This window comes from Crinia signifera, chromosome 2 (genome assembly GCF_055691185.1).
Source record: "Crinia signifera chromosome 2, ASM5569118v1, whole genome shotgun sequence".
Classification (NCBI taxonomy): Eukaryota; Metazoa; Chordata; class Amphibia; order Anura; family Myobatrachidae; genus Crinia; species Crinia signifera.
In genome coordinates, this window is record NC_139218.1 from 88,433,037 (window position 1) to 88,456,345 (window position 23,309).

The 23,309-nt window shown below is 43.6% G+C and overlaps 1 protein-coding gene across 4 annotated transcripts in view; it reads left to right on the plus strand.

Annotated features, from left to right (window-relative positions):
• The window catches only part of CSF2RA (colony stimulating factor 2 receptor subunit alpha), a 210,865-nt gene that overhangs the window by 141,393 nt on the left and 46,163 nt on the right, over nucleotides 1–23,309 (plus strand). For all 4 annotated transcript variants that reach the window (XM_083172531.1, XM_083172533.1, XM_083172530.1 and 1 more), the window contains 3 exons: nucleotides 1,481–1,601; nucleotides 4,049–4,230; nucleotides 22,335–22,471. In XM_083172531.1, coding sequence (XP_083028657.1) covers nucleotides 1,481–1,601; nucleotides 4,049–4,230; nucleotides 22,335–22,471 — 440 coding nt within the window. The remainder of the gene's footprint in view (nucleotides 1–1,480; nucleotides 1,602–4,048; nucleotides 4,231–22,334; nucleotides 22,472–23,309) is intronic.

Below are 23,309 nucleotides of genomic sequence, written 5' to 3' on the forward strand. Positions count from 1 at the left end.
AGATGCTCCGCTCCGCACACCAGCACCACGCAGCAGAGACGCAGCAGCAGATGACACCTCCTTCTTCTTTTGCCGCCGGGACTGGATACAATAAGGCGCGGGCGGGTGAGTGGCAGGTCCCGGGACATCGCAAGGTGATCGTAATGCATGCGTATTGGAAGGTGCTTGCGATGCATAAGATCACCTTGCGATTAACACTAGAAAGTCTTGGCTGCCCTCACTATGTGAGCGCCGACTTTCACTTAGGCGGGAGCGCGCATCGGGCTCGCAAGCCCACTTAAATCACACAATTAGTATGGGATATGTTTCCGATATGGCTTCCGATGTTCACTATATCGGCAACATCGGAAGCCATATCGGCCCGTGTGTACACACTATAACTCTACTACCGCCACACATCCCAAAAATTAGAAAAAACTGTCTACCTTTTCATGTGTTGATTCATTGCAATGCTAACCTTGGCCCTTATTCTGTTCTAAGCGGTAACGGCCGCATGCGGCCGTTCCGCCGATGTTTTCGCTCTGCGCATGTGCAGAGGGCACTCTGCGCATGTGCAGGCGAAATCACCGCACAATTTTTTTTAACGCCGCAAAGGGGGTGGATAGGGGCGTGAGGGGCTACTTAGCCTCATTTCCCTATGCATACGCCCCGCGTTTCATGGGCGTTCCCATGCAAACGCGGGGCGTACGCATGGTAATGAGGCTGTGACGCATATGTTGGGGGCGGGCATCTGACATCGCCGGATGTCAGCTGCCCGCCCCCATACATGCTTTCACACAGACAAGTGTCCGTGAGGTCTATGGGTGCGGGAGCTGGTGGAGCGTGCGGCCCTGCCTTCGATGGTCGGTGACCATCGAATGCAGGGGGCTGCTCCAAGATGGTGGAGGCGTATCCCCCGCCATTTTCATGCGGACCGCCACATGTCCGCGTACGGACGGCCGTGGCGATCCGTATGGAAGGCGGGGATTCGCCTGCGCGGTCGGAGCCGCATATGCGGCTCCGGCCGTTCAAAGCAGAATAAGGGCCCTTATGCTTGGATCGACCTTGTTGTCAATGTCAATCTTGTGTCAATCAACATTATAGTGCTCAGACTCAACAGCGCATGTGCGGTGGCCATCAGTGATTCTGGCAGCGCTGCTGCCTTCAACACCGGACTCCGGGGAGGCAAGTATTAAACAATGAGTGCAGTGTGTGGTGTGGGCCCTCTGGGAGTCAGGGGCCGTGTGCACCGTGCACATTGCATCCATTATAAATACGCCATTGTGATTGTCTATCTAGACACTATCGACCTATCATCTGAATACCAATGGGGAAGGTTGTGCTGTCAGTGTTACATAGGCAGAGTACACCAGTTAAAGAATGCACCTGTATCATATCAAGATATTACTCTGATTTATACAGATCTCCATTTTGGAATATTGCTCATCTCACAGTACCTATTTTTTTTTTATGTTTGTCAACATTTTTGTTTGTTTATAAGGGGGAAATAATACTGCTGCTGAGAACATATCCTGTATGGTTTATAATGTGTCTTTAATGGACTGTTCGTGGAGTGTGGGCAAAGAAGCACCAGCAGATACTCAATATTCTATGGATGTCAGGTAATAACGATCTTACATTGTCCGTAAACTACTGTACTTACATTTCTACACAACAGTGTGTTATAGTTGGAATTCAGTTCTACTAGAAACTGAGACCAGTTCATTGCCACTGTGTTGTACTTTATAGTATACAGTTGTGCTCATAAGTTTACATACTGTAAGTTGACACCTACTTCTGAACTGATGCTGATTTTAGTTCTACCAGCTATACCCCTATTTATACTGTATTTTTCAACACACCCTGTACGTTACCTTGTAATTTGTTTTTTGTTTGCTATGTATGGCGCTGCGGACACTTTGCGGCGCCTTATAAATAAACGTACTACTACTGTAACTAGCAGAATTTGTGATTTTCTGGCCATTTGTCAGAGAATATGAATGATAACTCACAAACTTTTCTTTCACTCATGGTTAGTAGTTGGGTGAAGCCAATTATTGTCAAACAACTGTGTACTCTTTTTCACTTTTTTCATCATAATGACAACAGAAACTACCCAAATGACCCTGATCAAAAGTTTACATACCCCAGTTCTTAATATTGTGTATTTCCCTCTTTAACATGAATGACAGTCTTTTGTAGTAGTTGTGGATGAGGCTCTTTATTTTCTCAGATGGTAAAGCTGCCCATTCTTCTTGGCAAAAAGCCTCCAGTTCCTGTAAATTCTTGGGCTGTCTTGCATGAACTGCACGTTTGAGATCTCCCCAGAGGGGCTCAATGATATTGAGGTCAGGAGACTGAGAAGACCACTCCAGAACCTTCACTTTATTCTGCTGTAGCCAATGACAGGCCTTGTGTTTTGAATCATTGTCATGTTGGAACATCCAAGTACGTCCCATGTGCAGCTTCCGGGCTAATGAGTGCAAATTTTCCTCCAGTATTTTCATGCTGCATTCATCTTGCCATCAATTTTGACCAAGTTTCCAGTGCCTTGTAGCTTACACATCCCCAAAACATCAGCGATCCACCTCCTTGTTTCACAGTAGGAATGGTGTACCTTTCAGCATATGCCTTGTTGACTCTCCAATTGTAACATTTATGGTTGTGGCCAAAAAGTTTAATTTTGGTCTCATCACTCCAAATGACAGAAGTTTTGAAGGTTTGTCTCTGTGATGTTTGGAGTATTGGAAGTACACAAAGAAGACTTTTGTTGGGGGCACTAAATGGGTGAAGATGGATGTGTTGAAGTATCTTTAAAATATAACCTTTATTTATTCAATTAGAAAAATTTCCTATATTACCCATAAAGTATTAAACTTAACTGGCTATAGGAACAAAAAAAGGAGGGGGGGAGATACAAATAGGGTATATTCACAATTACATATATCACAAGACAAGACTCACATACATTAAACCCACACTGAAGGTACTGGAACGAAGCCCCTACTTATGGCAATTAGCTTAAATAATTAAGAGGACAATTTATCATTATTAATAGCTTAGCTCAATCCAAATATTGCACAAAATTCTTATGGTAGTGTATCTCCAACATTAAGTGTTCAATATATCGGGCATTCAATTTTTTGATGATAATGCCATCCAATTAACACTTAACAAGTGTATGTGGCTCAACTATTAAGGCAATATCCTTTATTAGCAACTAAATATTCACTCAGTATCAATAATGCTTCACTCAGAAATTTCAATAATGCTTCACTCAGAAATGTTTGGAGTATTGTAAGCAGGATACTTTGTGGCATTTGCATAGTAATGGCTTTCTTCTGGTGACTCGACCCTGCAGACCATTTTTCTTCAAATGCATCCTTATTGTGCATCTTGAAACAACCACACCACTTTTTTTTCAGAGAGTCCTGTATTTCAGCTGGTTATTTGTGGATTTTTCTTTGCATCCCAAAAAATTCTCCTGCCAGTTGTGGCTGAGATTTTTGTTGGTCTACCTGAACGTGATTTGGTTTCCACAGAATCCCTCATTCTCCACTTCTTAATTAGAGTTTGAACACTACTGATTGGCATTCTCAATTGCTTGGATATCTTTTTATAGCCCTTTCCTGTTTTATACAGTTCAATTACCTTTTCCCGCAGATCCTTTGACAATTTGTTTGCTTTCCCCATGACTCAGAATCCAGACATGTCAGTGCAGCACTGGATGAAAGATGCAAGGGTCTTTCAGGAGACCAGAAACTCACTGATCTTTTATACACACACACTGATCACAAGCAAATAGATCACAGGTGAGGATGGTTACCTTTAATAGCCATTTAAACCCATTTGTGTCAACATGTGTGCATGTTATGAGGCCAAAATCTCCAGGGTTTGTAAACTTTTGATCAGGGTAATTTGGGTAGTTTCTGTTGTCATTATGATTTAAAAAGAGTAAACAGTTGTTTGACAATAAATGGCCAGAAAATCACAAATTCTGCTAGGGTATGTAAACTTATGAGCACAACTGTACATTTAATAAATAACTGTTCACTTGTTTTTGTATTAGACAGAGAGCTGTGGATTTAAAGTGCCAGAACTACAGAAAGGATTCCTATGGGAGACAAGTGGGATGTATTTTGAATTGTGAACACATTAATTTTAAACAAAAAGTTTATATACAATTGGTGGGATCAAGCAACCAAACTTCAGTACAGTTCACGGATACACACTTTAAACCTATAGATTATGGTAATACATGTTTTTAATTTAAGTGTTTATTATTTACTAGTTAAAAGCCCGTCAAAATGAATACTTCTGCAATGTACTTTCACTTTGAGCTGTGACTGTTTTTAATTTTACAAAAAGGGTTGTGTCAAAAGACACTTTAGAGACGGATCCTCAAACCAGCGCTAGTATGATAATACCTAACGGTGTGAGGATCTGTCCCTAAAGTGTCTTTTGACACAAATCTTTTTATATTTATCTTTCACCGTCATGAGGAGGTCGGTTATGCGGGTATAGATCCACCCACTAGCAGCTCTTTAAAACGGACTAAAGTTGCGCAGAACTATCTCCAGGTTGGACGTTTCTATATTTGGTCTCAGTTTTTAATTTTACTTTGAGCTGTGACCATTTTTAGCCCACTCTCCACCCCACCCCCAGTCCCTATCTGCTCCTTCCTCCAATCTGTCTTCACAGCCCCATCTCTCCATATCCAGCAAGTTTGAAACAGATCAGTGTCTCTAGAAAAATTGCTTTAACTTTCTGTTATGAAATATTTTAGTACACAAAAGGAGTGATCTGTCAAGTGGCCTCTAGTGGTCACTGTTGGTACTTCACCTTAGAGCCTTAGTTATATGGATGAAGCCACTTAACCGGGAGAGAGCCCACCACTCAGTGTCAGGCTGAGGCATAAAGGGCCTAGCAGTAAATGCAGTGCATGTTGTGATATGGGCCCTAGTTTAGGGGTGTGGTGAGTTTCTAGAGGGGGTGTGGCCAGCTGCCAAAGAGGTTTAGCTAATCATTATAGTGAGCATAGTCTCTGCCCCTTGATACATATACAGTATGTATATCAGGGGGCCCAAACTACACCCAGGTCCATCTTAACGCTTGGGCTTACTAGGCAGCTGTCCTAGGGCCCACAACTGTAGGGGCCATCAAGCATAGGTTTGCTGATGCTCTGGGTTTTTTTGTGAGGTTAGTAGAGATTGCTGCCCAGCTGCTTTGGTTGTGAATTACGCAATGTCAGAGCTGCCAGGAGACATTCTCTGCCAGCCTACAGAAAAACAGTTAATTGCTGTAAGCCTGGTAATTGTTCGATGGCTGATAGCAGATGTTGAGACACTGCAGGAAGTTATGAGTTTTTTCCATAGTAGCCCCTACACAGTGGATTGCATTTTCTAGAGCCCACAATGCCGTTAAGAGGGCCCTGACTATATCCCTAAGCTAGGGCCCCTATAACATCATTCAACATTAGGCCCCTTATGCCCCTGCTGGACACTGAGTGGTGGGCTCTCTCCTGGTTAAGTGGCTTCATCCATATAAGGTTGACATATATACATAACTGTAATTGAATTATATTTGTGTGTGTGTGTGTGTATGGATGTTCCACAATAACTCTCGAATGCTTTAACTAATGGTCTTCAAACTTTGCACACTACCTTATCATCTTAAGGGGCAATCTAAGTTTGAAGATGGGTTTAATCGGACCACCCCTTAAGGGTACTGTCAAAAGGGTCCATGTTGTGTGTGGCTGCAGGCTGTGTACCGGTGCACTGACTGCTGCTGCCTTTTCCTGTGCTCAGCACACGGTGCTGAACAGTGTGTGCTGAGCAGGGAGAGAGGCTGTGCTGCTGCGGAAGTAACTGCTCTTTACTCCCACTGCTTGGTCTTTGCAACAGGGAGAGGGCAGCAGGACCCGGGCCACTCCAACAATCCCGGACTGTGTAAAAGTACTCGCTCCCCCCCCCTTCCCCCCCTCTACAGCACTGAATACAACAAAATTGCATTCTGCAGCAACCCCTTCTCCTCTGGGGCTGCTGCCAGTTTTGGCTGTTTGCAGCCACTTGGAGAAGTTCGGGCTTGCTTGGGGGGGCTGTGGAGCACCTGGGTGTTTGGGAGCTCAGCCGTTCAACTGTTTGGGCATTCCTGTGTTTGGATGCTCAAACACATGAATGGCCAAATGCGACTGAACCTCCCTGAGCAGCCTTGATCCTCCATGAGTAGCCCTGATCCTCCCCGAGCGGCCCAGATCAGTGACCGGGGGGATTGTGGTGCCCCAGTGGTTCACCTTCACTTTCTTTACAGTGCCATGAACAGAAATTTCTCTGAAGATCCTGCTTTTGCAGCGCAGCTCAGCCTGAAATATTTCCGGGCATATCGCCAAAGGGTTAAAGGCCTATAAAGGTCCATTAAATGAATAACATTTTTAACTTTACAAAACCTTTGAGAATTGCATAAGCATAAACTTTCGCCTGTCATCTGACATGCCTTAAGACTAGTAGTAAATAGTACAGAGCATCCATGAGGATAATGTACCAGATTAATAATGGCAATGCACTGTAAAAAGTACACCATAGTCCCAAGAGGAGGTGGGCCATGTTAGGCAGTGGCGTAACTATAGTCCCGCAGCCCCCACGGTCAGTGGCGTAACTAGAAATTTTGCTCCCCCCTGCCAAAAAACTTTCTGGCGCCCCCCCCCCCCCCCCCAAATAGTGCACCTACACTATAGGCGACTTACCTTAGGACCCCCTTTCACAGTATGACACAATGTGTAACGACACATCTCACGTGCGTGTGTGTGTGTGTATATATATATATATATATATATATATATGTATATGTATGTATGTATGTATATATATATATATATATATATATTATAATGTGTGTGTGTGTGTAAATTGTGCTTACCTGCCATAATTCTTGTTTCTGTTGGTCACTTTTAATGGCAGCCACCAGCCATGGATGGAGGAGGCGCAGGCCCACATGAGGATGAGGAGGTAGCAGATGTACAGATGAGGAAGGACGAGAGGGGTGCCTAGAGGGACAAATGTAGATTGTGGCAGAGGTAAAGAAAGGAATGGCATGGATATACAGATGGAGCCCCTGACATCCTTGGCCGGGGCTCGCCAGACCCTCCCCGCTGGCGAGCGCTGGTGGCAGGGGCTACACTGAACTGGGACGCGCGTGCGTTTCACACGCGCGCACGTCCCAGTCTCTCGGCGGGGACGCTGCATGTCCCTGCCCCTCTCCGCTTCAGGGAGATGGGCAGGGTTAGGGGGACGCTCGGGGTGGGGGGTTTGAGGGCGGCGGGGACCGGAGGCAGGCTCCATTGCCCATCTGTAGAAAGTACCAAAGACCTTACAAAATATATTGAAATTCTTGCATGCTCATCAACTTCTCATCCATGCACACACCCTGCCTATTCAATTTTCCTTCACTGCCCACTACTACATTTTTCATTTAATTTCCCTATTCCCACATTTTTCTTCACATGTCTCCCCTGCCCATCACAATTATCCTCAATTGCCCCCACCATTCAAATTTTTCTTCACATGCCCCCTTCTCATGATATTTGTGTTACCTGTCCATATTTTTAATAACATGCCCCCACCTCCCACCATTCACATTTTTCATCATAATGTTAGCACAATTCCTCCTTGCCAATCATTTGTCATCAGAATTTTATGACATTCCATTTCCCACCCCTCTTAGCCATTATACCTACAATATCTTATTCACTCCTTACATGATGCACACCCTGCACACAAGTCCCCCCCCCCCCCTTTATTCCCACTACATACAGTTTCTGCTGTGTCTACTCTTTACTAACTGTAGCTGCTGTGTAAATATATCTATGACTGCAGCTTCAGCTTCCATTACTGCTAGTAGTGCAAATGGTCTGAGGGGAGAGCAGGGGCATTCACACACATAGCACACATTCACACACACAGCACACATTCACACACACACACACACATAGCACACATTCACACACATAGCACACATTCACACACATAGCACACATTCACACACATTCACACACATAGCACACATTCACACACATAGCATACATTCACACACATAGCATACATTCACACACACACATACATAGCATACTCACACCATGTACAGACACCAACATAACATAGATACACACACACACATCAGATACACACACACACACACACACACACAAGCACAGCATAACTTCAAACACATAGCATACACACAAAAAAGATACACAGCATGTACAGAAGACACACATAGCAAACATACACACAGAATACATAAACACAGCATGTACACAGTCACACACACACACATAGAATACATACACACATGCATACAAGCACACACACAGCATATACACACAAACATACCACCTCCGAGTCCTCCCCCACTCCCTCAAACTTCAGCAAAGTGTACCACTACCTAGTACCTACTCAGCTGCTGGCCACAAGATTCCAGGGCAGGCCTTCCTTCTCTCGTACAGGACAGGACACGCTGGAGGCTGGAGCTTAGAGGATCTGCACACTAGCTCCCTCTATCTGCAGCCAGCGGCAGCCTGTCTCTATGACACTCGGAGCTTAGCTGCCGTCAGAGGGGAGAGAGAGTTCCTGCTGCCGGCGCCGCTGACTGACAGCGCGTCCCGACCCAGTCCCTGCACTGCACCGTGGGGTATGAGGGTGTAGGCGCCCCCGCTGCCCCCGCTCCCCCAAGCGGCCGCGGGGGTTGCCTCACGCTAGTTACGCCCCTGCCCACGGTGGCGGGGATGCGCTGAGAGGGTGTGGGCACCGGGGGGGCTGCGGGGCTATTGTTAACCACTCATACAAGAAAAAAATTGGGACTGATGTACAATACGGCGCAACAGGAGAATACTTAGAGGTATGGTGGAGTAAAGTCCTCCTTATCTTGCATAGTATTTCTTAATACTGTTCGGATCTGGTCCAGTGTGTCCATTTCAAACATCGATTGGTGTTCGTGATGAAGAAAAATGAAATAAATAAAATAAAATAAAAAATTACTTCTTGTGTTCGTGGATTTCAATTATTACTGTGTTGGGTAAAGATTAAGTGAATAAATTCAAGATAAGCGTACCAAACTCACGTTAGAGTAAGTTGGTGTGACGCACATCAAGGTTTCTTTAGTGTCGTGTCTATAATTGCTTGAAGAAGGTATAACTTCTTACATAAACTCCAAAGGGGGGAGAAAAGAAATACAATTTGTGTAGATTTGTCGTACACCACGTGTATAAATAATGTGTGAGGAGCTAAATTAACATACCTCACTCATCAAGAGTGTGGAAGTGATACATATATAAAGGTATCTTTGAATTTGAAATGTGGGCGTACCCCAACTCACAGAAATATGGGTGATGTCAACCTCATCAAGGTATCTTCACACGTTCTTTTCCTCGTGTGTTGCCGTGGTATGTTCCCAATTTATCTCGGAAAAAATCAAATGTACCATATATCAGGAATTGTACAGATGTTTTCTTAAACAAGGGGTGGGTAAAGTGTGTACAATATATAAAAATATTGTCTCACTCACCCTTAATTAATTTATTCGTATGTATAGAATGAAAAGGTGGGCGTACCCCAACTCACACTTGTTTGTCGGGCAGTCCACTCATAAAGGTTTCTTTAGCTTTCAAAGACTTGGAACCTCAAGATTTTTCACCATATTTCATCCCGAATACATACAAGAAAAAGCATATATCCAATATATCTATGCCCTGAGGACGGGGATTCTCCCCGAAAGCGCTTGGCGCGAATACACTTTGTTTCATGACCATTTGACTGCCTTGTCTATTTTATTTTGAGTGCCGCCCCCCAGCTGGATTCTCTATATATATATATATATATATATATATATATATATATATATATATATATATATATATATAGTCCCAGGAGAGGCCGGCACTCAGGACTTAAAGGTGGATGCCCGTGGGTACTTGCTCTCTCACAGGAGGGGAAGGGTCCTCAAGATGTATGTAGAGGGGAAAATAAGCGGCACTCGGAGGCTGGAGAGACTGGTGAATCAATCTGGAATTTTATTCCATGTGCAATGGGAAAACGTTTCGGAGCTCGGGGGCTCCGTCGTCAGTTCAAGGAAAGCACAAAAAAATAGTACAAACATAGTGATATATATAGGAGACTTACCCGCCCCATGTGAGGCCCGTCCGTGTTCTCCTGTAGCGGCTTCCGGGTTGGCGCCGTCTCTGTGATGCTGCGGGCGCAACTCCGATGGTCGTGATGGTTGCGTCCGGCTCCGTCATCGATGTGCGCTCCCGGCTGCCGGCTCATGGATCACGTGGGGCGGCTGTGCGCTGTGAGGGAAAATAATAATAATTAATAACTTTATTTTCCCTCACAGCGCACAGCCGCCCCACGTGATCCATGAGCCGGCAGCGCGCATCGATGACGGAGCCGGACGCAACCATCGGAGTTGCGCCCGCAGCGTCACAGAGACAGCGCCAACCTGGAAGCCGCTACAGGAGAACACGGACGGGCCTCACAGGGGGCGGGTAAGTCTCCTATATATATCACTATGTTTGTACTATTTTTTTGTGCTTTCCTTGAACTGACGACGGAGCCCCCGAGCTCCGAAACGTTTTCCCATTGCACATGGAATAAAATTCCAGATTGATTCACCAGTCTCTCCAGCCTCCAAGTGCCGCTTATTTTCCCCTCATATATATATATATATATATATATATATATATATATATGCACACACTGCCCTGTGACAATTGCACTAATGAAGCCTTGAGACTCCTAGGAGACAACAAACCCTACGAGAAACTGAGATCAGACCCGAAAGAGAAATTTATAAAATAATTGAAGATGTTGCTTCTACATGCAGTAGCGCACGCATGGGGGGTTTCTGAGTACACAGAACCCCCCCCAGGAGTCTAAGGACCCTTGGCTGAAAGCTGAGGGTCCCCTCTTTCCATGGGTACAAGAATTTTAAAAATCGGCCCTTGGAAACCAGAGATATCTGACTTCAAAGCAGTGGTCCCCATCCAAGCCTGGTAATTGCTCTTCCCAGTCATATATTTCAGGTTCTGTCTGATTGAGAGTTTTTCTGAGGGTATATTCCAAATACTGGGACTCTCCCCCTTTGATGCACCTTAGTAGCTTGTCTCTACTATTCACAAAACCATACATATCAGCCTTCCAGCAGCTGGTTACTGCTCAGGGGCGGGCTGGGCTGGGGAGGGCAGGGTGACACATGCCCCCCAGGCTGGTGTGACTAGGTGCATCCTGGGCCGCTGTGTGCATCTTGCACACGCTGCCGCAACCCAGCCGTCACCTCTGCAGCTGCCTTCCACCTCCGTGTTGCACTCCAGCATCCCCGGCTTCCTCCTGGCCGCAGAAATGTAAGGCGACGGCCTCTCCAAAAATGGCCGCCGCCTTATAGGATACCGACACTAGAGGTACTGCCATACCTCTAGTGTCTGTTAGAAGACAACAGCGTGGCCAGCGCTACCCGGAAGTGCGGATTCGGGTAGCGCTGGCGCGCTATTTAAATAGAACCCCTTGGTGATGTGCATGTACCCTGGCCCCCCCCTGCCAAAAAATCCCCATGGAAACACCTGCCAAAAAGAATGTAACCCCTGGCAACAAGTCATATACTTCTGACAATGAACATGTAGGTAAGAAGCAGTTATATGGTATAATATGTAATTGCCATTATTATGTGTAATGGACATTACGGTATTGGCATTATGTGTGATGGGCTTCATAGCATGTGGCATTATGTTTTATGGGCATTAGGGTGTTGGCATTATGTGTAATGGGCATTAGGGTGTTGGCATTATGTGTAATGGGCATTACGGTGTTAGCATTATGTGTAATGAGCATTACTGTGTTGGCATTATGTGTAGTGGGCATTACGGTATGTGACATTATGTTTAATTAGCATTACAGTGATGGCTTTATGTGCAATGGGCATTACGGTGTTGGCATTATGTGTAGTGGGCATTACGGTGTGTGGCATTATGTTTAATTAGCATTACAGTGATGGCTTTATGTGTAATGGGCATTATGTGTAATTGGCATTACGGTGTGTGACATTATGTGTAGTGGGCATTACGGTGTTGGCATTATGTGTAGTGGGCATTACGGTGTGTGGCATTATGTTTAATTAGCATTACAACGATGGCTTTATGTGTAGTGGGCATTACGGTGTGTGGCATTATGTTTAATTAGCATTACAACGATGGCTTTATGTGTAATGGGCATTACGGTGTGTGGTATTATGTTTAATTAGCATTACAGTGATGGCTTTATGTGTAATGGGCATTATGTGTAATTGGCATTACAGTGTGTGACATTATGTATTATGGGCATTACGGTGTTGGCATTATGTGTAGTGGGCATTACGGTGTGTGGCATTGTGTTTAATTAGCATTACAATGATGGCTTTATGTGTAATGGGCATTACGATGTGTGGCATTATGTGTAGTGGGCATTACGGTGTGTGGCATTATGTTTAATTAGCATTACAGTGATGGCTTTATGTGTAATGGGCATTACAGTGTTGGCATTATGTGTAATGGGCATTATGGTGTGTGGCGTTATATGTAATGGGCATTACAGTGTAAATTTTTGCAACGTGCGTGTACTTTCCCCTTTTCTGTTGCATTTGTGTGTGTTTGTGTGTGTGTGTGTGTGGGGGGATTGTTTAATCCTGGCTGCATATTAGAGGGAATAGGGTAGGGTGGTGAAATGATGGCGATGGTGATGGGCCACTTGCTTGTTTTGCCCCCCAGGCTGAAAGTTGCCAGCCAGCCCCTGTTACTGCTCCAGCTCCACACACCTGGTATGTAGTTTTATATACTCATTGGCGGATTGCTCTGCCTCCTGAACTCTGATCCCCTAGTCCCCAATACCATTTGGTAGGTGGGATTAACTAGTTTTTAATTCCAATTAAAATCTAAGAAACCTTTTTCCGGAAACTGGAGATATCTGCAGTCAAGCAAGCTGTCCTCCCACCAGAAAATTATGAATAATAAGCCCACTCCACTATACACCCCTCCTCTGCGTATTAAACATCCTCTACCACCCTGGAAGTTATGTATTCAGTCCAATGCCCCCTTCTCCCACCATCTGTGCAGTAAAGGGGTAATTAGTGGAAATTAATGATCCAGGCCCAACATGCTGAGCGGTTGATATAATACCCCCTACCACCCGGGGGGACATCAAAGCTTCCCCCACCCCTACCGCTGGAGGATCGGTAGGGGCCCCAATACATTGCTATGCCCAGTGGTCTACATTGCTGTTGCTGCCCCTGCATGTGTATATATATATATATATATATAATTATTATTATTATTATTTATATACATTTGGTCTATCTATAATACTTTAACTGACCCGGCATATACTGGGTCACCTAAGTGTCCATCTCCGGAAACCCCCTTCTGAAAATCCTGCATTTGCCCCTGACATGGCCTACATAAGAATTCCATCAACAAAGAAGAACTTCAGTTTTTATTAAATCCAACCCCACTACCCCCATTTTTTACTTCTTACCTAAGATACATAAGTCACTTTCCTGCCAACCCGGGAAACCCATAGTATCCGAGATTGATTCCCTTATGTCTAACTTATCCGAATATGCCGATTTTTTTTACGTTTTACCATTGTACCTGAAAGACGCTACCTCAGTACTAAACTTGATGAGTAATCAGGAGTGTAAAGACAGTTATTTCTGGGTTACAGAGCCGGCTCTAGCCTAAATGACGCCCTAGGCAAGATTTTGGCTGGTGCCCCCTAGAACCGCCACTAGTTCCACCTCTGACCCTGCTCCCCTTTCCCAGCACCATCAACCCTCATCATAGCAGTCATCGTTTTGGTGCTCCTACCCGCAATATTTTAAATAGAAACAGCGCACACATTCGGTGTGCAGCCCAAACAGGGGTGTGTTCTTGCTGGGAAGGGGCATGGCCACACAATTTTACCCCCAATTCAAATTATGCCACACAGTAGTGCAACTTTATTCGGTACTTGTGTCGTTTAACGGCGCCAGCATGTGCTACTTCTGGCTATGCTGGCGCCGTGAAACTACACAAGTACCCTTTATTCACATTATATCATGCGATGGTGTCCCTTATTCACGTTACATCACAATGTACTACCACTTTACCTTATATACATTACTCCTCACATTATTCACATTATACCTGTGCTGGCAGAGGAGATGAGCTGCAGCTGCTGTTGTCACTTAAGGGGAGGGGGCCCGGGGCCCTCACTGGGCCCTACCATCAGACTTTGGCCTGGGTAATTTGTACCCCCTACCCCTTTCTCTCGGCACCCCTGATAATACCACACAGTAATGCCCCTTACACATGACACACATTATTAATGTCCTTATAACCATAATGCCCCTTACACATATGTTGCACATTATTTAATGCCCTTATACACATGACACACATAATGCCCATTACACATGTTGCACATTATTAATGCCCTTATACTCATGACACACATAATGCCTGTTACACATATGTCACACATTATTAATGAATTGATACATAACACACATATGCCCGAAAACTATTGCACAACCAACCCACCCGCAGACAGCACTCGCACAGCCGCTAACACTGTGACCTCTGCCTCTGCTTGGATACAGATGTTTCCTCATAAATCTTGTCTCAATACGCCATGCAGCTCCTGGCCAGTTCTGCTAACGTTCGGTGCCTTTTTTGCTGAAAATTCGTCTTATTTGCATTGTTATGACCAGCACACACAAGGAGCTTCCGATGATTAAAATTATATGTGGCATGAATATATTTTGTGTGCGACTGTGGCTGTACCTGCCTACGGAATGCTATGTTACAGTAATTTCCATGAATACACTATTTCATATGCAGATACAGCCTCACTCACACACAGAATATAGGCATGTTGCATATCATTTTAATCAGCAGAAGCTGCTGATGCCCCTAGGCATTCCAAATGCCCTAGGCAATTGCCTAGTTTGCCTATGCCTAAGGCCGGCCCTGCTGGGTTACAATTAACATACAATCATTATATAGCAGCACTGAACATGAAAAGGGCATAACAGTGTGTAAGAAATATTTAAAAAAAAGATGTCACACTGCCGACCACACGGATTTCATCTGTGATATTATGGATTTATATTAAGTCATAATTATTTTAAATTTCTTGACAATTTTTATTTACAGCGATGTGGGACAGTGATGGGGATCTTTGCCCCAAGTTTTGCTAATGTTTTTATGGGTAAATGGGAACCGACTTTTATTTTAAAACTCTGAGGAACACAAAGAACACATTGTCTTCTACAAAATATATATTGATGATATTTTAACAATCTGGGATGTAACAAAAGACCTTTTTAACCAACAATGACACTAAGCTGACTTTTAAATCAAATATGAGTAGCCAGTCCATTAAGTTTTTACATCTGATTTTATCTGTGAGAACGGGAAAGTTGTGATGCGTAATTATTTCCACTATAAGAGCAATAACTTACAAAATTCCATATTCCCAATTCCACAGAATCAGAAGAAACTGCAGTAATATGAAAGAATGTGATAGATAACTTGCATTATACAAGAACAGGTTTGAAGAGAAGGAATATCTATCAGACTTCCTTCAGGGGGTGATAAAAAGGTTAAAGAATTTCAAAAGGGAGGATGTCCTTCAGTATAAAAAGAAAGTTGATAAAAGGAAAGTGGCATTCATTATCACATATAGTCGCCATGAAGGTGCGATAAGAAATTCACTCATGATTCCCATTCTTAAGTACATTCTCCCTCCCAAATCAGATATCATTTAAAAAAAATCTCAAGGATGTAATGGCGCCTAGTATGCTCTCACAAAATAATACTGATAATTGCTTGCAACCAAACCGCATCAGATCTTATAAGTGTGGAAGGTGTAACATCTTTAAATACCTTCACATCAATAGACATTTTTTCAGTAATATGGAAAATACTAAAGAGTACAAAATTAAAAACTTTATGAACTGCAACACAACATTGTTATGAGCCACCGCTGTGGCTCATTCCTCTTTGATATTTTCATGTCATTTTCTGTGAGCATTCCAGGATTCTCATGTTTCTGGTATGGGACTCTCTTGTGCCCTCCTCTGGTTAGTCTGTGCTATTGCAGATCATTGTCTGGTTTGGGCAGCTCACCTGCAGGTAATCTATGCTTAAGGAGGCTTGTGCCTTTCTATCAGTACTGATTGGTGCTTGCTTCTTTTATATTCACTGCAGACCCAGACCCTGATGCCAGCTACAGCTTCCAGTTCACAGCTTCCGGGTGTGGTATAGGGTTCCGACAGTCGGGATCCCGACAGACCCGACATCAGGATCCCGACTGGCCGGACTCAGACATCATGGCGAGCGCAACAAAGCCCCTTGCGGGCTCGCTGGACCCCCACGAGGGAGAATAGCCGGTGTCCATTGGGAACCCGTCTGTTGGTGTTTTAACAGTCAGGATCCCGACGTCGTGTAAATGATTGTCGGGACCCCGTCCGGCACCCCAGCTTTCAGTGTCTAGCTTCTTGCTCCTAGCAGTCAGGTCAGTTTGTTCCCTCTGGTGTTTTTTGTTCCAGACCTGTTTCCATGTGCATGCAGCCAGCTTCCATCTTCCATTAGCTGTCTAGCCTGCCTCCTCTCTGCTCCACTCAGTCCCGGCTTGGCTAGTGTCAGTTATCCTGGAGATTCATCCATCAGCTCCTGGTCCCTTCAGGTGTCCCTGAGTTTTCCTTCTGGAAACCTGGTTCTTTATATACTATAGTTATTCTGCTTCATGTTAGTTCATGCTCTCTGGCGTGTCATCTCTTGTTCGTAATGCATGCCTCAGGGTATATGTATATGCATTCAGTGGCGGATTCAGGGGGGGGGGCACCTGGGCACGTGCCCCCCCTGTCATTTCATTTTGTAGCTGAGAACCAGGGCTTTCCAACGAGCCCAGCCCCGTGTCTCTAGCCCCCCGGGAACCAAAGATATCGCCTGGCAAAGCTGTAACATTTTTTCCCCATAGGATAATATGGGACCCGGCAATTCCGACCCCCACCTAGTTCCGACGGCTGCCAGTTCCCTCCCTGGCATCACAGAAGCTTGTGGTTGATCTCATTCAATTCCAAATCGCTGGGCCTTCAATAATTCAATATGATATCAGGCTGGTCCATATCGGTCAATCGATTCCAGAGATATTGCATGTAAACCGATTTTTCTATTTTTGAAATGTAATTTCATGGCTGTTCATGTTCTTTGATGGCAGATTACTCTGGAACCAAACGTTTCAGTTTCACTGGACCAAAATCATTCAAAGCCCACTCAAATCAATATGATACTTGTCTCATGTAAATGGGTCAGTTGGTTCCGAAGATATAGCCGGTTAAATGAGATAACTGGTTAAAGAGGGGGAGGGTGGTTTTCTCTTCCCCTCACACCAGAAAATGCAGGGACTAGGCTGGTGTAAAGGGGGCCAACCTGGGAATGCATTTTCTGGTGTGAAAGGGGTATTATTTCAAATAGCCGGGACCTGCAGTGCTCTGAATACAGCCAGGCTCTGCCACTATCAGTGGCTATCACTTCTGCCTGGCGGCGGCTGTCCCCCATTTACCGCGAGCATGTATTCTCCCTTGGCAATGAGCATGTAATCCCACATGGCAACGAGCATGGAACCTCTGGCAATGAGCATGGAACCCTTGGCAATGAGCATGTAGATAAGCAGCACTTATGTAGCATAATTTTTAATAGGCATTATGGTGTTTGGCATAATACATAATGGACATAATGGCATGTAACTTAACGTGTAATGGATATTATGGTGTAAATGTTTAAAGCCCGCCTTTGATGGACAATGTCCCTGTTTATGAAGCGTATTCGGAATTTTTGCTTAATCTGTGTGGCATTATGTGAATTCTGGCTCAATGCATGTGGCATTATGTGAATTTTGGCTCAATCCTAGTGGCATTATGTGAATTTTGGCTCAATCCGTGTGGCATTTTTTGAATTTGGCTCAATCTGTGTGGCATTATGTGAATTTTGACACAATCCATGTGGCATTATGTGAATTTTGGCTCAATCCATTTGGCATTATGTGAATTTTGGCTCAATCCATGTGTTATTATGTGAATTTTGGCTCAATCCATGTGGCATTATGTGAATTTCGGCTCAATCCATGTGGCATTATGTGAATTTTGGCTCATTCCATTTGGCATCATGTGTAGGGGCAAGTCTAGTGGGGTCTAGTATTTTGTTGCATAATGTGTAGAAGTTGTATATAGTGTTGTACACTACACTCAAGGACATGCCCCTTGTTGAGTGGCCACACCCCCTTTTCTGGAGCGCGCCTTCGGCGCGCGTACAACTGCATCCTTCACTTTTGTTGCCATGGTGAGCCTGCGTACTTTAAATGCCAGGGCCTATTTTTAATCCCATTCCCACCCTCTCTCTGCCGCTCTCTTAGCATGTACACTGGCATTACTAACACCGCCCCTCCCCCACCTAAACCCTCTTTTATCATGGTGCCCCCTGTCATTTTATCCTGGATCCGCCCCTGTATGCATTGCACCACAATTGGCACTCGAAGTTCTGGTGCCGTAGGGCTTTTCCCTGTTAGCGGCATTATTTGTTATTCTGTGTGGAGTGTTTATCTGTTGTGTGGTTTTCTGTACTTTGTCTTGCCAGTTTCATTGTGTTTGTGACTTGGTCGCTATAGCCTTGTTTCTGCTACTAGATCTTTTGTGTGATTAGATCACTTACTTCATTTTTGGGTGGTATGGCTGCTTCCTTTTGTTTCCATTACCTACTGTAGTTTAGAGTTACTATTAGTTACTTCTCCTTTTGTACTTTCTCTAGGGATAACTGCCGCTTTGTCCCATGTAAGACATGGTGGCACCGGAGTTAGGGTAGACCTAATTCGGCTCTTCAGACATGGATATTGTAGGTGAAGCCTAGTATCGCAGGAGCCAGTCATCCTCAAGAAGGCCAACATAGTCAGTGTAGGAACTGCTGTGGCCATTCTAAACAATGGTCATGGCTTTGGGTTACACCCACATTGTAACATTTTGCCGTAACCTTTCTAAACAGCAGTTATGGCTTGTGGTTCACATGCAAATCATAACAAATCTCAGTTGTTTATTTACTGTAATGCAACTGTCAAAAGAAGTACTGTATGTTGGCAAAACTAAAATACCATTAAAACTGAGGATTCGAAGACATGCGCAAAATATTAAAAATAAATTAGAAACCCATGCAGTATCCAGACATTTTACTGACATGACTGACTCCAACTCCGAAGAATTTACTTTTAAAGCTATTGATTTAGTAAAACTTGTGGAAAGTGGAGGAGATTTAGCGAATAGACTTTCCAGATGTGAGATGTTTTGGATCTTTGAACTGCACAAGGTGCATCATACTGGCTTCAACGACAATTACGAAATTGTATCTTTTTGTCCATGAAACTCCGATGAGGAGAAATACAGCTCCCGTATACAGTCCATTAATAATGGACTCCATGAAAATGGCCGCTGTTTACTGCAGAGGGCACAATTCCTCTTTAACTTATAATATTTCCAATAGGGCGATTGTTTTGTAGTTGTTTCTACCTTATATTCGATCAAAAGCTTAATGTGTTTACTCTATATTAGAGATTATTTGAATATTAATATGTGCAATGACTATTACCTCTCAGTTAACCATATATAAATATCTCCCCTGTCTCACTCCATCTTTATCCCTTGAGGACGTCTGATGGCTGAAACACGTAGGACCTTCCCCGCCGACCTCCTTTTAACTTAAGTTTTAGTTACAGTTATGCACTTCTATTATTCGTAGGTATATTTTTAATTGTTATATTGATAATACATTGTTTTAAATTATTTTAATTACCAATCTTATATTCAATTTTATATATTCAATTTTATATATTTATATACAAAAAGGATTTTGTCACTAGGTACCATTGTTCACTATATACTTCTTAACTGTGTCAATAGGCCTGATTCTGGTTCACTTGGGGTAGATGTAACATGTGCAGAGAGAGTTAGATTTGGGTGGGGTTTGTACTTCAAACTGATATCTATATTGCAGTGTAAAAATAAAATAAAGCAGCCAGTATTTACTCTGAGCATAACCAAATAACAGTCGAATCTAACTCTCTTTGCACAGACTAGAGAGGATTTTAAGTGGCTGAATGATTTGAACATATTTTTCAACAGATTTGATCAGGCTGTCAGATCGTAAGAACTTACAAGTATCTGGGTTTTCAACTGAACAATAAACTGGACTGGTCTGATAATTCTGCTGCTCTGTATAGGAAGGGGCAGAGCAGACTTTATCTGCTGCGGGACCCTGAGGTGCGTTGGAGTGCAGGGGGTGCTCCTGAAGACCTTTTTCAATTGTGTAGTGGCATCGCCCATATTCTATGGAGTGCTCTGCTGGGGCAGCAGTGTTTCGATTGCCAACAATAAGAGACTAAACAGACTAGTAATGAAGGCCAGTTTTGTTTTAGGAATGCCTTTGGATTCTGTAGAGATAGTGGGGCAGATGTATTAAGCCTTAACAAGAGATAAATGCAAGGGTGATAAAGAGAGATAAACGTCCAGCCAATCAGCTCCTTACTGACTTTTTTCAAACACAGCCTGTAAAGTGGCAGTTAGCAGGTGATTGGCTGGATGGTTATCTCTCCTTATCACCCTTGGATTTATCGCTTGTTAAAGCTTAATACATCTGCCCCAGTGGGAGAGAGAAGAATGATTAGCAAGATAACATCCTTATTGGATAATGCATCACACCCACTCCTGAATATTTTGACGGAACTGTGTAGCTCTTTCAGTGATAAGTTGCTTCACCCTTGATGCTCAATGGAAAGATACTGCAGGTCTTTTCTTCCTGCTGCGATTAGAATGTACAACTGTCGTGGTCTGTAGTAGACCTTCATGTTCTTAGATTCTAGACTTATATTGTTTGGACTTCTTATCCTGTGTGTTCTTATTATGCTATTTTACTCATATCTGTACTTTGAACCTTACTGTAACAATTGCAAATTTCTCCATTGTGAGACGAATAATGGAATTCTATTCCATTGTACAGTATTCTAAGCTGAAGACTGTGTTGCAGAGTTTATTTCATCTGAGTGACATCCTGATTGGATATTTGCATTTACTTATATTGGATGGACACCAGAACCTGCTGTTTAAAGAAAGTGTGGAGTGCCAGGCTGAGTGGATAGATATATATAGTGGCAGAGTCAGCATTCCCCCACATGAAAGTGATGTGGAGGATCCAGACCAGGTTTTGCTAGCAGTAGCAGAATCCCAGGTGTAGTCAGTAGCACCTGGGATTTCTTGATATAAGGGTTTCCAAGGCAGAGTCACATTGCTCTTGATGGTAGAATATCTAGACAAGTGATAGGCTAGCATAGGGACCATTGCAGCCTTTCACGAGTCTGCTATGCTTCTATGCTCTACTTTTACTTTGTACTTATTCAGCACATTCAAGAATATAATAGATAGAATGAGATTGGTTGCCCATAGCAACATCCCATCTTCAATAGAACTCCTATCTTATTAAATAAATCCCAAAGTGTCAAATTATCCCCAACATAACCTGTTGGAGAGAATTTGAATGCTGGGGTTGAGATTCCCTGCTTTAGAGTATGTTATACTTATTTGTAATTTTGAATAGTTTGTTATTGTGAATAAACTGTCAAGATAAATACATCTAAAGGCCCCCATACACTTGGCCGATTTGTCCTAATGACAAGTCAGACCAGTTTGCCCAGTTTTGAAATGACTGGCTGGACATTGATTGGCTGAGAGTCTCAGACAATCAACGTCCAGCCAATCATTTTGAAATATTCAGCAGCTGCATCCCGCCACCAGGCAAAATGCTGCTAAAAGCTCCAGTTGCTCAGCCTCCCAGTCACTTCCTCTGCTCGGATGGCCTCTGCTGCCTCTGCTACGAGCTGCCCGCCCCCCGACACCCCCAACAGCTGGCCCCGGACCCCGCGCCGCACAGGGATGGAGGTGCCAGGTCAGGTGGTCGGACGGCTAGCATGTCCGACCACTGGCTCGGGTCCAACACGCACGGGACCACGCATTGGACCTGAGCGGACATTAAACTGAGCCAATTTGGGCCGATTTCACGGCCCGATTCGTCGGAATCGTCCCAAATCGGCTCAGTGTATGGGCACCTTAACTCCAGTTAAAAGACTTTTAAATATAACGCAGCTTCTATACAATTTTTTTAAATTGTATTGTTTTAATACCATGCTTCTTCTCTTTCTCTTAAAGTGTGTGTGTTTATATAATTGTCTATATATATTTATAAACTTTCCTTTTTAAAGTTATTTTAGATCCTCCAAGAAATATTCAGCTGAGCTATAATTCAAATGAACTTGAAATTAAATGGGAGAAGCCAAATACATACAGCACTTTCAAGGATAATTGTTTTTTATACAATATTTACATCAAGGAAAAAGGGGTAATTTTTTTTTTTTACCTTTGTCCTAAATATACAGTATTGTGCCCTGGAACATGGCTGTGAAAAGCATCTAATATAAAGTATTAGTATATACTGTAGTGTGTGTGTGTGTGTGTGTGTGTGTGTGTGTGTTCTGGTATTTATCACATTTTGGGGACCGGAATCTGTTTACACAGTCACGTTGTGGGGACCTTGTGCGGTTTGAGGACCAAAAACCCGGTCCCCAGAAGGGAAAGCTTTACAAATGATTACGGGGGGTACTCGGAAGGTGCTAACGTGATTTTTAGCATTGGCCCATAATGCATGTTTATTAGTGAGTGTGTGTGTGTGTGTGTTGCTTCATTGCGCCCCCTTATAGTTTCTGGTTGGTAATGCACTCACTGCCTCCCACACACACATATTCCAAATATGGTCATGTACCACCCACTTCCTGGTCCCCGCTTCAACTGCAATATATGTTTTCTGTGTTAAAGGTGGTTGCAAAAGGTTTTTTTTGGTTTTTTGTTTTTTTTTTACAGAAGTTGCCTGCTAAAGAACTAAAATGTATACAATTTAACAAAAGTGGAAGACATGATAGGTACATTTGTATAACAAACCAATATAATCAGCGTTCAGCCTTTAAATTAAGTTAATTAGCTTTAATTATTTAGCAGGATAGCTAATTAGCTAGCTAGGTGCATGCAATTCATTGATAAAGGAGTATACTTTTGGAGGGGATATGATCACTAGGTCGACAAGGGGAAGGTTGATATGCATAGGGTCGACATGTCTGAAGATCGACATGAGGTTAGATTAACAGGGATATTAGGTCGACATGGGCTAAATCAACAGTCAAAAG